The sequence below is a fragment of the Poromitra crassiceps genome (assembly GCF_964638095.1).
Source record: "Poromitra crassiceps genome assembly, chromosome: 13".
Taxonomy (NCBI): Eukaryota; Metazoa; Chordata; class Actinopteri; order Beryciformes; family Melamphaidae; genus Poromitra; species Poromitra crassiceps.
Genome location: NC_139644.1, coordinates 33,912,085 through 33,927,783, shown reverse-complemented (window position 1 = coordinate 33,927,783; position 15,699 = coordinate 33,912,085). Strand labels below are relative to the sequence as shown.

Sequence of the window (15,699 nt, the reverse complement as noted above, 5' to 3'; positions counted from 1 at the left end):
AGCCAAGAACTGCTCTGAGACTAAGCGGAAACCTTTCTCTTCAGACTGCAGTAGGCAGATAGCTGCTGTGAATGAGATGATTGATGGTGGCAACAATTGCACACAATTATTGTCGCTCCGCCGGGTAGGCAGCACTGTTAACTCTGACTTGTAATTTATTCCTCCAGACTAACTCTAAAAACTGCCGAGCCACCTCCAACTTTCTCCTTGTCGCTGACGCCGAGGGAAGAACAATCTGGAACAATCTTTAATTGCATCTGGAGTTAATGGCCGTAAATGGGTTGGATGTGGCGGAAAACATCCCTGTTAATTGTTCTAATGCACAAGAGGCCAATTGCCAATTTGATGGCATGCTCTCTCGCAGTAATTCAAGTCGGACTAATTGAAAGAATAGATTGAAGGCCGTCTGATAAGTGGGGAAGTGTGAAGACTGCATGATCCACAGGAGTGAAGTGACCTCACTGGCTGAGTGACTAGCCTCCTGGAAGGAACAACAACCAGCGTGCAAGTAGCCTACAAAGAAGTGGCGGGCTGTCTCTTGAAGATCACAGGACTGCAATACAGGTACACTATTTGGCACTGAACACCTAAATGGAATGGAACCATCATTAATGTTATTGGTTACACCCGTGTGTTTGTTTACCCTGCTTTGACATAGGCTACAACATGGCTGCTCTTGGTAGCCTACTAGGCCGTGTTCAGTGATTTTTAGAACAGTTAAAAAGCATTGTTTAATGATAATACTACTACTTCTAATAATAGGCCTAAGGTTATATAATAGATCTTCAATAGTACAGCTAAACAAAGTGGTTGCTAAGCGACACACACGAGCACTAGGTTAGGTAGGCCCTATGAGAGATTATTTGGTTGGCGCATTAATATTAAATTGGCTGTTATGCGGTCACAGCTGTGCGCATTATGTCAGTCACGTGTCCAGCGGCTGTGATCAGGCAGTCAGACCTTTTTTCACCATCATCCTCAAACCTCCTGAGACACATTTCATCTCCTCTCCACCCCGAGCAGCTCACAAGCACGGCTCCTTTCATACGCCTCAACATTGCCCCCTAGTGGATCCACTGTTGAACTGCCACACGGCTCCCAATGTAATTTCGGTCTACAATTTGCAGCCGGCGCCCGGGGGCATAGCACTGATTCTGGATGAGAGAGTAATTGGCCTTTGGTGTGCCATCTGTGCAGTTTGTGTGTGGGAGAAACAAAGGTTGAGCTTTGAAAAGATAACAAACAAATGTGTGCTTTTATCCATGAACCTTTTATTGATAAAGCCGGTCGGGAGCATGTAGTATAAAACAAATATTAGAGTATGTATTATTGAAAAAGGGTATATATCTTGTATACATAAAATATACATTGTGTACATAAAAAAATCCATCCTTTATCGATGGATTACTGTAGGCTACTGCACCCACAGAGCCACAGCGGCCATATTGGAACTTGAATAATATGAAGATGTCAATTATGATGGCACAAGTCTCCCACTGTGGTGACAGGGCTCCTGTCCTCTTCTCTCCTCTTCTCATCTCGTCTCATCTCATCTAGGCTGCTCTCCTCTCCTCTCCTCCTCTCCTCCTCACACATGCCTCTGCTCTGCTCAGCAGCTTGGCACCTCCAGAGTGACAGCTTCCCGCCTCCTCCATAACGTCAGGGCTGTCATATACCACCTCAGAGCAGCAGTCGACCTGCACACACACCCATCATAGACACTCACATCCCCCCCTAAGAGTTTGTGATGTGGATCTCCGGACAGAAGAAAGCTGGACTATCTGAATCCAGCCTCGCTGATGATGACACTCGAGTGGATGAGTCATACTCTCACCTCCCGGTGGATTTTATATCCTCCTGCCATATTCCAAACAAAAAATACTTACATTTGCACAAATAATCAAAAACAGCACAGCTTCGTGATTTTTTTTTTTTTGTGTGCCAAGTACATTAAGTACATGGTAGTGCAGGTGTTGGGTCCGCCTTGGCTTCGTCTTTGGTATCTGTCATTTTGTGTGTTTGTGTGTGTGTGTGTGTGTGTGTGTGTGTGTGTGTGTGTGCGTGTGTGTGTGTGTGTGTGTGTGTGTGTGTGTGTGTGTGTGTGTGTGTGTGTGTGTGTGTGTGTGTGCGCGTGCAGATAGGCAAATCAGAGTGATTTTAATCAGAGAGGCCGCGTCCGTAATATTCATCATACGGTTCCCGGATGTTTGTGGTCTGGGGGCGAGGGATGGTGTAATCTTTGTCGGGGTCGATCTCCTGAAACAACACACAGATACACACAATCGCACACATTCATCATGTCAGCGCAATTAAAAAAGCCAGTGATAAACCCACACTTTCATTCACCTTTCAATATGACTCAGCCATGATGGCCTCCAGTGGCAGTATAGTAAAAAAAAAAGAGGTCACGGACCGTTAATTAGCGAGTATGTGAAGGTAGATTGTGAATCCTAATGGTTTTATTACTCACTGTCATGGAGAAGCCAGACTCGTACGGCGACCGCAGCGCTGGGTCGGCTATCCTGCCTGCAGGGTAGACACATGATACAGTTAGCCCGTTATTGGTTCATTATGTACTGTTGGTGGTAACGGCCCACAGAGAGAGGCCTGAGCTCACTGATAGTGGGGAAATCACTTCACGATGCTGGAGAGAGAGGCTCCGTCCTTCTTCAGAGTTACAACATGAAGGATGTCCCCAGGCCCAGTCATCCATCTCTGTCACTTTGCTCTCTGCTGTTCTTTGCTAGCAAACCTCCAGACTAAACCATCTGTTTGTCCCATTGGATGTATTTGTGTAGGATGCGACTTTAGATAGTTTAGCTGTATTATTACAGGGCAGGAATGATATACTAAGGCCAAAAGGCCAGTGGCCGTACTGGCCCTTCTACCCACACGGTCAGTTTGGCATGCCCTGTTTTCAACTGGCTGTTGTTGCCTTCAATTAAAAGAAAGTAGGTGATTTCCTTTGCAGTCTGAGCCATCTTACTTGACGTGCTGTAGTATCACATTGCTGCACTTCACCTTTTTCTATTAAGACATGCATTTTGTTTAGGAAAAAATACTGAAGAAAGGATTTTAATAACCATTGGTTTTGGCCTTGGTGGCCCCCGGCCTACATTTTGCCCGCGATGCCTCAATAAATGTGTACTTATCAAAGGCCAAAGTAGCCTTACCTTAGAAATGGCTTAATTCCAGGCCTGCTATTAGCTAGCTCTGTTAGCTAGTTAGCTAGCTCTGCCACGCCTAGTTCAGTAGCTCTCTTTAGTAGGCCCTGTTTCAAATGACAGCTACTGAGAAGTTTGGCTAAAGGACTTCTGTGTTCCTCCTCCAGGTCTCACCTCTCCTTTCCGCACCATCGCTCTCAAAGCTTCCGTTCTCCCGTCCCTCCTTGCGGCTGCCCAGGCCCGGGAGCTCCGCGTTGGGGCTGGTCCAGCCGGCGAAGCTGAGCGGGCCCTCCTTCGACTTGGCCTCGCCCCTGCAGAGGAAGGCCACGTGGGCCAGGCCGTGCCCCAGCAGCAGCACCCAGCCGTTGGCCACCAGGGCCACGCTGAGCACCGGGTCGTCCCACCCGGGCCGGCGGCCCATCTCCGGGTTCCCCCGGGTGAGCAGGGCAATCCACACCACCCAGATGCAGGCGGAGAGCAGCAGCGTGAGGCAGAGCGTTGTGGCGCGGACCTGGCCGTGCCGGTGGTTCGAGCCCGTGTAGCTGTAGCTGTAGGTGAAGCAGGAGCGGCACAGGCAGCGCAGGGCGAGCAGCACGCCCGCCGCCAGCAGGCACAGCACGTAGATCAGCAGCATGACGAACTCGCCCTGGCTGTAGTCGCACGCTTTGCCGTCTCGCACCAGCACGATGATCAGCCACTCTACGGCGATGACCACCTGCACGCAGAGATGAAACGGTATGAAAATGTATTATTATGGTTCTCGGTATTATCGTGGTGTTGTTCAAATGTGCTGAAAATGTTCAAAAACATTATATTGTTTCACCAAGATTTATATTGAAAGCGCAGACCCAAAAGGTACTGATACACTCACTGAAACCAGCCTGCGTCTGGGAGACTGTCGCTAACTAACTAACTAACCGGTAATGGTCTCATCCCTACCTGCACAGTGAAGAGCCCCAGGGCCAGGGCGGGCTCCCCCCAGCCCCGGGCCACGGCGAAGCCCAGCTGGGCCAGGCAGCGGGCCAGCAGGCAGGAGAAGGCCAGGGAGAAGAGCACCCCGAACAGGAAGAGGCGGGTGGGGCAGGTCTGCGGCGTGAGGCGCACGATGAAGGCGAAGGTGACGGCGAAGATCCCGGCCGTGGCCAGCAGGAACAAAGAGAGGCTGGCCACGCCGCCGCCCACGCCGCTCTGATGCCGCCGCGTGACGCATGCCCACAGGCTCCAGAGCAGAAGGCCCGCCAGGAGGCAAGCGCTGACCACAAAGCCCAGCGAGGCCAGGCTCTCCAGCACGATGCCCCACACCGACGCGCGGTCACACAGGTAGGTGTAGGTGGGGTCCAGCCATGCCTCGCAGCCGGGCACGGCATCCTGGGAAGTGGAGTTTGAGGAATTGCTCGGGAGGCGAGAGGAAGCGGTGGAGGCATTGGGAGTGGGCGTGGGAGTGGGCGTAGGAGTGGGCGTAGGACTGGGAGTGGGAGTGGGCGTAGGACTGGGAGTGGGAGTGGGCATAGCAGTGGGAGGAGGCGTGGGAGTGGGAGAGCTGCTGTTGGCAGTCTGTGTCGTCTGGCAGAGACACTGGAGAGGGAGACAGAGCAGCACGAGGAGCGGGAGCATGGATCTGTGCTCCTGGGATGAAAAGGCCATCCTCCTTCTAGTAATCCACCTGAGGTAGTCCTTCCTCTTAACTGTCCTTTAATATGGATCCACCTGAGGTAGTCCTTCACCTGAGGTTAGTCCTTCACCTGAGGTTAGTCCTTCACCTGAGGTTAGTCCTTCACCTGAGGTTAGTCCTTCCTTTCAAGAGTCCTTTAATATGGATCCTTTGATGCGCGCGGGATCTTTGTCTCCTGAAAAGAGCAGCACATTTCAGCATCAAACATCTCACACTGTATTTCTGACTGTGGCGCCATCATCAAAGCGCCTCACATAGAGCCCTGCATGACAGCCCGAGTAGACCCACCAGTCCCCCCAAAATATGCTAACTTTGACTGACGGCGCAAAACCGGCGGGATCATGGACAACATGAGTGCATGAAGGTCACAGCGAGGAGGAGAGGCAGGGGGAGAGATGACTGACAGCGAGAGCGAGGAAGCAGGCGGAGGGCGAGCGCGTCAACATGCCACAACAAGGTAGAGAACAAGGTTCTAACAGCGGAGGAATTACCAGGCCAACATGAAGGTGAAGCCGGGACAGAGGCACCAAAGCTAACTTTGCTCTTCTGCTACGTCCGCGCGTAAAAAGCTGTGGTGAGGGAGATGCACAGATAGTGGCAGACAAATGCTACGTGGGGGTTGGGGTTAATATAGAGATTGGAGGAGAGGGAGAGAGAGAGAGAGAGAGAGAGAGAGAGAGAGAGAGCAGGCTGAGATATACACCCCTGATAGCTGACTGTCACTTCCTCCAGCCCATAACAAAGCCCTTGTTTCAATGTCAGAGATACAAAGATGACCTTTCATAGGCTTATCACTGGACAAATATGAGCCAGGCCCTGAACGTAGCCTCAAACGCCAGCATGTGTTTGGATAGCTGCTCAGGGGATCTTGCAGTGGCTGAAAGATTTAGAGGAAAAAACAGATGGGTATCTGGGAAGTAGGGATGTACCCGAATCCACGATGGAAAGCACAAACAATGTGATGGAAACAGATATTTCTTCCACTCGAAGTTGCTGGTGATTGACATGCCTGCGTCAGCCATTATGCTTCTGCAAATCGGTTCGTATCATTGTGGATGGCCACAACCCTTGCCAAGAAATGCCCATTTTGTTTGCAACACAGGACTTTGATTTCACTAACTAGTCGTTTCATTTACTAGACTTTATTGAAAAGTGATCGCTATTCTGAGTCGGGTGAGAGAGTATGAGGTCTGCAACCCGACCGGTGTTGTGCCAAAAAGTGGTTAGCTGCCGAAAAGTGATTGGCTGTCGAAAAGTGATTTCTTTTAATAAATAATCTGGGACGGGTCGGACTCCCCCCCTCCCATGAAAAAATAGCACAATGTTTTATGCTCCTTGCTCGAATTAGGCTTACATGTTGCATTACAGTCGGGCCAGAGCCGTGTAATAGAAGAGTTGCGACATCTCCCAGTTCACTCCAATGGAGCAGCTTTACACCACACAAGAGTTCCCGGAAGTAAGGTTCTGGATTAAGCAGCGCTGTCGAGTTGCAGCAAAATGGACCATGTGTGATGTACTTTGACAGGGTCCGACGTTCAAAGAATCAAATTGTACATGTATATTATCAACTTTATTTTATGCATTCAAACGTAGCGTGAGCTAGCTTCCTGACTACTCATTGGCTACATGTCACACTGGCGCCGCTGTCTTACTAGATTGCTCTGAGTCGGGCTTATAGTTTCAGGTCGGGCTGGAAAGTTGAAGTCAAACGCACGTGACACCTGCGGTATAAACCACCCCCACTTGCGAACTTGTATCTGAATACGGTTACATAGACAGATAATTTTGTTGGATGAACACGAACAGGTACAGATAACGACGTCTCTGTACATTTCTTATGTACATTTTACACTTACATTTCTTATTTACACATGGGCATGGGGGTGGATCAGTTGACTTCAATATGCGATGAACAAAAGCAAACTTTATTTCTTAAATCAACTTTATTTTATTAGCTTGATTCTTACTTTTTTCTTTATTCAGGGGAGTTTTCTTGCTCTCTTTTTCAGGAACGCCCTGTTCACATTCACGTATACACCTGGAAGCTGACCAGTACAACCACAGTCTGATCTGCTGGCCACTGGAGCGGTTTGGGGGGCGTTAACTCAAGGGGACCTCAGTGGTGGTAACGAGGGAGGGGGAAAGCACTGCTTCTTCACTTTCCCCACCCAGATTTATCCTGCTGGTCCCACTGGGGGGGATTGAACCGACGACCTTCCGGTCACAATCTCTAACCTTTAGGCCACCACTGAGTGAAATCCACTGAGTGAAATCGACCGAGTGAAACTCCCTGAATGAAATGATTATCAACCAGCTGAGCTGATAGTGCAAAGCAAACCCTGATGCTATAGGTATAATAACTGATAATAGGTAAATAAGCCTACATTCCAGACATATTATTGCAACTCTGCTGTAAGCAAGATAGCAATGACGTTTGTTTCAGAGCTTTCCAGGAGAAGTCTGGTAGCCAAAGCTAAAAGCAAAACGAATCAAGATCTACTTCACGTGAAGAGGCCCATATCACAGGCCTGAGCCAGGCTTTGTCAGAGAGCTGACTTACCTTTGTATCCTGGGGGATGTAAGTCGACGCAGCGTCCTGATTCCACTCCGGCTCCAAAACTCTCTGCACTTTTTTTGGGACTTGTTTGACTGAAAGTGCGGCGATAAACTCAACAACGCTGCCTGGCGCTACGGTGGCTCACCGCTAACCTGAGTGTGTAGCCATGCACCTCCTATCTTCAGGATGTGCCCATTATCTTTGACAGCCCCGAGGTAACAGGAAGAGCGCGGGATGAGGAAGAGGGGTGAGAGAGAGAGGGAGAGAGAGAGAGAGGGAGAGAGAGAGAGAGAGAGAGAGAGAGGGAGAGAGAGAGAGAGAGAGATTTGAGCCAATGGGTAGTGAAGCGAGAGGAGAGATTGTTTTCGCTGCTCTTCAGATTGACATCAACAGGTTGGGCAAGAGCAGAGAAACCTGCACCCCTACTCATACTTTCCTTTCAGACCCCTCCTGCTTCTCTCTCTCTCCCTCCCTCTCTCTCTCTCCCTCCCTCTCTCTCTCTCTCTCTCTCTCCCACTCTATCTCTCTCTCTCTCCCTCTCCCTCTCTCTCTCTGTCACGGATTCCCTCCCTATCAGACTATAGGTGGGGCTGAAACACCTGGAGGCGATGGAACACACAGACACACACTCACACACACAGGGAGGGAGGGAGGGAGGGAGAAACAGGAGTCCACACCTGCATGGATATTTTTAATCACTTCCTCTAACCTCCTAAGCAGTGCACTGCTTTATCTGGAGTATCATATTGGATTTCAGCTTCCAGCTCATTTCAATGTGGAGATATGAAACGCATGCTTATGTAGAAAGGCTGTGCATCAAGTTCAGCTGAATTGGACGGGGGGAGGGAGTGGCACTGGGGATGAGTGTGGCTGACTCAGCCTCATGTCACCAGGATCACAGCAGGACTGGTGAAGTAGCCGTCACGTTAGTTTCTGTTCTCACAGCCCCAAAGTGTTGGTGTAGCTCCAGGGTGAGATGCAGCGGGCCTGGAGAATGCCTTGTGCAAGTCCATACGTAACAGCTCCACTCATGCCTGTACAAGTATGGACTTTATAGGGTGTGTTCAGGGTGAGGAAAGACACTCAGTTTGGCAGGTAAAGAACACAGAGGGATGGGGCTGTATGTGGCTGATGAACAGTAAATGTGTCGGTGGCAAGAGGGGAATATAACGTATGTAGATGTGTATGAAACGTCAAATGCCGCAGGGCTCTTAAATATTTCCAAAGCCGATCTGACACAGTGACACTTAATGTAACAGCGGGGGAGTTCAAGCATGACATCATGATCTGAAACATCCCCGCAATAGCCATTGTTTCCCTGCTCTGACGTCAGTATTTTGATTTTGATTCATGGCAACCAGTTAGATAAGTGGCTGGGTGGGATCAAATCTGTTGATTGACTACAACGTTTAAGGCGTACTGCAATGTTTCTGTGCTGAATGCTGTGATTATGATAAAAAAAAAAAAAAAATCTTTATCCCTTTTCTACGTACTATAGTATGGAATGACTGTATTCTCGATCTAATTATATCGTTTAGAATGTAATTTATTTTTCTTTTTAGGAGGAGATAAGGCGCTAATGCTTATGATTTGTTTAAATATAACGAGGGGTTTTCTTTGAAGTGCGAGCTGATTTGATCTGAGAGATTTGAATATTTGTTTTTTTCGGGTCATCTGCAACATGCAGCCTCTCGTGAGACTGCAGTAGTCAATAATACCATGATTTGTTTTTCTTTTCCAACAAAGAATAGAAAATGATTTGAGAGGTGAATGTTACAGACGGTTTTCACTTGACAACACAAACATTCTAAATGGACCCTAGCTTACTTCCTGTTAGCTGGGTTTCAAATTAATAAGCAATAAGCCCCAAGAGGCCATATGGTTTATAGTGATTTTACTCCTCTCAGCTGTTGTAAAATGATTGTAAACCACAGCCTCACACATTTCCATGAAAACTTTGTATAGAAAACTATTTGAGAAGTGTTATAGGTGGCTATTCTCAAAATGATGATTTCAGGGAAGGGCTGAGGCCTCAGAATTCAGAGTTAACGTCCCCTCGGAGAAATACAGTTGGAAACCACTGTCAGATTGATTTGGTAAATCATGTTTGCTGTTGTTTCTCATCAAATCAACTGCAGGGCATCAGTGTTGCAAGGAGGAAACCCATGTCATGTTTCCTGTATTATAAATAACGTATAATAAGCGACAAGAGTAGGAGTGAAAATAGACAAGTTTTTTTACTGCGGCTACCAGGACATACAGGTTCACAGTACATTCTCTGTGGTATTGTGTTCATGACACAAAGTATACATGCTCTACAATACAATTCTGTATTTTGTGGAAGGAGGGATGTGGGTTGGGATAGGGAGAGAGAGGAGAGAGAGTGTGATAAGAGGTAGTCCCTCCACCATTACTCATCTACAAAAAGTGCATTGTAGTTTTGATCATCACACAACATGTAGCACAGCTTCCTCACATCCCTTTGACTCCTTGGTGTTTATACGATGCAGAATAAAGAGAACGCTTCAAACGGGCCAGAGGAGGGCAGTAAAAAAGGTACGCGGGAATACAAGGTGAAAAGGTTCAACACTGAAAACAAAGTATTTACATTTTAATAGACAGCTATAAGCAAGCACAACCTAGTAGTGTTTTGCTCGCGTCCATTGCGTGTTTCAGGAGTGGCAGAGGTACAGAGGAAAGAGGAAGTGAGGGGAATGAGGTACAGAGAGAGGTACAGAGGAAGTGAGAGGAATGAGGTACAGAGAGAGGTACAGAGGAAGTGAGAGGAATGAGGTACAGAGGAAGTTAGAGGAATGAGGTACAGAGAGAGGTACAGAGGAAGTTAGAGGAATGAGGTACAGATGAAGTTAGAGGAATGAGGTACAGATGAAGTTAGAGGAATGAGGTACAGAGGAAGTTAGAGGAATGAGGTACAGAGAGAGGTACAGAGGAAGTTAGAGGCATGAGGTACAGAGGAAGTGAGAGGAATGAGGTACAGAGAGAGGTACAGAGAGAGGTACAGAGGAAAGAGGAAGAGAGAGGAAGAGAGAGGTAGGCCATTGTAGAGGGATGAATGAAAAGGGAATAAGGTATTTGGAGCATTTTTTCCCCTCGTCATATCGTTTCAAGTATATATTATATACTGTAAACAGTATTATATAATAATAATAACAATAGTGACCATATTAATAATAATAATAATAATAATAATAATAATAATAATAATACAAAAATCAGAACATTATTATGCATTCCATCCACTCAGTGGAGGAGGGCATGAGGTAGCTAGACGAGAGAGAGGGCATGAGGGGGTTTTTGCTGGCAGCCTTATCGTGGCGTGCCAGGCGGAGATGAGAGGGGAGCGGGGGGGGGGGTTTAGAGGAAGGAGAGGTGCAGGCAGGCAGGATTAGAGGAAGGAGAGGTGCAGGCAGGCAGGGAAGGCAGCAGGTTTAGATGATGCCATATTTGGCCAAGTCGCTGAGCTCCATGTCGCCGAAGGCCTCCCATGGGCAAACCACTGTGATGTCTGTGCCAAGCCCCTCCATCCCGGGGATATCATCGCCAAAGCTGGAGGGGAGGAGCCAAATAAGGAGGTCATGAGATTCACTTTGATTACAGTGTGTGTGTGTGTGTGTGTGTGTGTGTGTGTGTGTGTGTGTGTGTCAGATTTCAGCAGTGGAGTCGGTAAAGAAGACGATATAAAACAGTGGTTTACCCCTTCTGGCCTGGCTTGGGGGCCTTGCTCTTGAATGTGCGGGTCTGCCTCTGCTTGAACTTGGGCGGGCCCTTCTTGGGCGTGGTGGGGCCGGCGGTGCTGCTGGCGGTCAGCGCGCTTCCTGCGGGGGGCGCGGCGTTCATGTCTGCCGAGGGTCTCTGGAGAAGACACAGAGGGGGGTGGAAGAGAGGTGGTGTTAGAGTGGTGTCGTCACGTTTAGTTCAGAGAGTTCAGAAGTCTCTCCCGGACCCTTCTGTCCTCTCTCTCTCTCTGCCGCCCTCTGTTAATCCCTGCCGGCTTCCTCCCAGCTCTCAATGCTAATTAGTGAAGATTATGCAGATTAGGCTAAACAGCCAGATTAGCCCTAATCCCGCTCCAATCCCCCAGTAGGCTAAGTGCCCTTCTTAAACATCAGGGATGTGCAATGAGAAGTCAACCTCTATTGTTTGTTCCTGACTTCAAAACTTTTCTATTTCCAACTCCGACTCTCTTTGAGAACTCTTCCCTTCATTAGTTTAGATATAAACATTTGCATGTTACTGGATTATTAACTGTTACACTTGCTCAAGTCATTGTTATGCCATCCGTCAGTGGGCTGCCATGCTATACATTCATCTTATAGTATTTTGATATTTGTTCGGTTTGACTGGGCGTCCAGCAGGTCCTGATAGTAGCCTACAGTGACGGGGTTCCAAGACATCACTGTGTGTCCTCCTTGTTGTTCTCATCTCCTTAAGCAATATCCTTCCTAAACTCTGGCTTGTCCCACTCACCCCCCCCTTCCCGACTGCTGACACTGGTAATCCTGTTAGGGGAATTTGACAGAGGTAGAAAACACCCTGGCGGGGCCGGTTATGCAACTCGAACACCTGTGCCACCTGTGTCCACAGATCTAACGGTCCTGCGGATAGGCTTAAAGTGGCTCTCCTGAGTAGTCTATCGCTCTGTTGTCATGTGGAGAGACCTGTGAAGCTGCACTGCTGTCCAACTGGTCGTCAGCCATCTGCTGCCCTGATTTTTGCCACTCAAGACAATCCTCTTTCCCCCGGGCATTAGAGAACACACACACCTGTCCTCAGGCACGTGCACACATAGACATGAAAGGGGGCTTGAGCCCCTGCCTTTTTTTCAGTCTGTAAAAAGTGCCCTTTTTTTTTCTTTTTCTTTTATTATAATAAATTTTTCATTTTCATTCCAACAACACATGAACAAAACAAACAGCTCAGACACATTAAAAAATAAAATAAAAAGTGCCCTTTCCTGACCATGAATGCATTTCTAATGGTGCTTTGTATGGAAATTGCCCTTTCCATGCCGTCACTGAAGGCAGCATTCAAAGAGAAATGCCTTTTCCGAGCTCTCTTGGCCATGAATGCACCATTTGTAATAGGCCTCTGCATGGAGCAGTGTTTTTCTAAACTGCCCCTGAAGGCACCAACCCAAAAATGAACCCAAAAATGAATGAATAAATAAATACATAAATAAATAAACCACCCAATAAATAAATAACCAAAATATAGGGAACAAATGCAGAATTGTTGCTCTTGAAAATATTTTTTACTTTACACTATTGGAAAGGGATGTTGTGTTGTTGTCTTGCTTTTTAGAATTATGGTTAAAATGCATGGTATATTACAAGCCTCACTCAGTATCGTTCAATGTTTCTGCCTGTGTTGCTATCTGTTGTAGTACAACAACCTAAAGGGAGAAAAGGAGCAAATACATATTGATGCTTAAATGATTTCACAACAGTATTGCAACAGCATGCAACTTTTATATACTAATATTATTCAGTTATGGAGTTATTTTTCCGTGACAAGTCTCATCCTAAAATGAGATATTCCTCTAAATCTGGTTAAAATCGGAATATTTAAAATGAGTTATACCCCTAAATTGGCCTTCAAATTGCCTCAAATTTCCGCCGCCGCCCTCCGGACGGCGGCTGTAGTGCCCTTTTATGAATTTGAGCCCCTGCCCCTCTAATGTTCTGTGCACGTCCCTGCCTGTCCTCCTCTACATGTTTCTATGCACGTCTTTCAGGACCATGTCTTTAACTAATTCAATTTCTTAATCATTTTACAGTAATAGTTCTGCACTTACGCTATCTAGCTATGCTAGCTATGCGCTATCCATTTTTTAGCTGATTACATTTCCGTTTTGGATCTGCTATCTGCTATTAAAAATTCTGCCAGCACAAAATCAGTAGAGGATTTGGGTTTTTCTCTCATCATCGATCCCTCTCTCTTTCACTCAAACCTCTGTGCTTGACTGTCAAGAAGCTAGCCCGTGTAGGAAGGAACCCCCGATCCATTTCATGCATGCATGCTGTACTTCCTTGTATCACTTTACCAATCCAACCATCTACATTCAGTCCTGTCTGCATTATAGGCTGAACAGTGTCAGTTGGAGAAGTCACCACCAAAAATGGTTTTGCACAGTTGAATCAAACAGTCCTCATCACAATCTCAAGCCTCCTTTAGCCTTTCCTGTCTGGTGTCTATCTACACCGGTGGTTCTCAAATGGCGGTCAGGGGACCCCCAGGGGTCCGTGGCACTTTGCAAGGGGGTCCGCAAAAAGTTTTCAGAAAATAAAAAAAAACTTCAAAAGCTTCATAGTTCAACGGAAATATTTTATGCTTTAAATCTAAAATGGTTCATGGATTGCATTCTAATTCTAAACTAACAAACCTATCAATTTAAAAGTCAAGCACGTTACCACGGAAACAATTAAGCTTAGCCCGAAATCAGAATGAGGGGGTCACCGGGATATTTTCTATCTTGAAAGGGGTCCTTGGCTGAAAAACATTTGAGAACCTCTGATCTACACAATCAGTGCCACCTTGACTCGTTTGATCTAGAACCAATCAGCAAGTAGTTGCTATACTCCACGCAGTATAACTACATAAAACATTTAGAAATAAAACATTCTAAGAGATGTAGCAGTAGTAGCTGTAATAGCTGAAGCAGCAGATCTAGTGGTCATGTCAGCAGTATTCCTAGTTGCTGCAGTAGAGTTAGAGGTAGCTGTAGCTGCTCACCTGTCACACAGATCCTGCTCTCTGCTCAGAGTTGCTCCTTGTTGAGTTTGTGATGCCTGGTGTCCTTCTGCTTTTATATCTGGATCTCTAATCCCTACAGCCACCTCGCTCCAGTCACATGGTCACTGAAAAAGGTCAGCCAAACTTCTGGAGCGAGCCAGCATCTTCTCCCCCTCCGTGTCTCAGCCTCCTCATCTCTACCTGTCTCCATCGCCGCCCTCCCCTCCCTGTGCACAGCATCAGAGGTCAGTCTGTTAGATCTTAATGGGTTTATCCTTCTAAACCTCAGCACGCCCGCATTTAGCCTGCCGTGAGAAGGCGAGCGCGGATTGTCGTCCACCTGCCGGTCCATGTGAGACGCCGTGTTTAGCTGCGGGACGTGGTTTACCGTCTGTCCTGTGAGGCCACAGGCCAGTGACAGTTGTGATTTTTTAGCTTGAATATCATCATATCTGACAAATGTCCCTCAGGAAACACCGTAGCATCTGCGATTTGATAAAAGCTATATAAGCGAAATGTTTAATATTCACGATTCAAGATTAGGGATGGGACCGATCCGATCCAATATCGGTATCGGGTGCCGATACTGACATAATTCACGAATCAGATCGGAATCCGATCCGATAGTGTATAATAGTATCCTTCTTTGCCTTGTCAATTTTGTCTGCTTTTTGTAAAAGGTATATTTAAAAAAAAAAAAGGCCAAATCTTTGCCTATACTGTATATTCAAGAAAAATATCGGTATCGTCAGTTATCCAAACTTAGGTATCGGAATCGGATCGGAAGTGAAAAAATGTGGATCGGTGCATCCCTATTCAAGATTACGTACTTTATTTGTCCCTGGAGGGAAATTTGTCTTGGAAATATAGGTTGCCACATACTACATACAACAGTTAGTGCAATGACAGAGAAAGAAAAACGCTGCTTATGACCTGAGTTTAAGAGATTTACTGATAAGGGGATAAAATAGTTTTTGTATCTATTGAGTTTTTTTTTAGTTTAACTTTATTGTCCCATAGGGAAATTTGTCTTAGGCATTTGTACAGCAGCAATAGAGCGTGACAAACGTAACAGACAGTACAGTACAGCTGAAGACAAACAGCGCGTAAACAAGAGGACAACATAGTCAGACATGATGCAGCCTGGGCTACGAGTTAACAACTCTACATAACCACGTATTGCACTTCAATATTGCACTTCAAGTATTACACAATTCCAAAACCGCATTTCAAACCAATACCATCATAAAACCATGGTTCTTTAAACAAAAAACATTAAAACCGCTGACTGTAAAGGGTAAAAAAATAAAAAGATAAAATGATAAAATGAATATAAAACTAACTAAGGCAAGATAAATATAACATGACCAGACAGGCTGCAGGGACAGCCGAGCTCAAAGTGAGCTACCATGTATGCCACACCAAACACCATCATATTCAGGTATCTTTTTTTTTTGGTACCTTGTAGCATCTATACCTGATGGGAGCATTTTATATTCTGAATACAGGACATGGGAGGGCTCAGATGAATATGAATATCTGTGCTAAAGTAG

General features: G+C 46.6%; 2 protein-coding genes across 2 annotated transcripts; both read right to left on the bottom strand.

The window, feature by feature from the left end:
- Positions 1-1,251: 1,251 nt before the first annotated feature.
- LOC310787165 (G-protein coupled receptor family C group 5 member D) lies at positions 1,252-7,716 on the bottom strand. The gene is made up of 5 exons (XM_083648528.1): positions 7,397-7,716; positions 4,104-5,011; positions 3,339-3,879; positions 2,471-2,526; positions 1,252-2,256 (listed from the first exon to the last, which is right to left on the bottom strand). Exons 2-5 carry the CDS (start codon positions 4,806-4,808, stop codon positions 2,158-2,160), a joined length of 1,401 nt encoding a protein of 466 aa, XP_083504654.1. The 5' UTR covers positions 4,809-5,011; positions 7,397-7,716; the 3' UTR covers positions 1,252-2,157.
- Positions 7,717-10,842: 3,126 nt separating this feature from the next.
- On the bottom strand, positions 10,843-11,251 carry pde6hb (phosphodiesterase 6H, cGMP-specific, cone, gamma, paralog b; the record flags this gene model as incomplete). Its single annotated transcript, XM_083649892.1, has 2 exons — positions 10,843-10,960; positions 11,109-11,251. 2 exons carry the CDS (start codon positions 11,249-11,251, stop codon positions 10,843-10,845), a joined length of 261 nt encoding a protein of 86 aa, XP_083506018.1.
- Between the last annotated feature and the right edge of the window lie 4,448 nt (positions 11,252-15,699).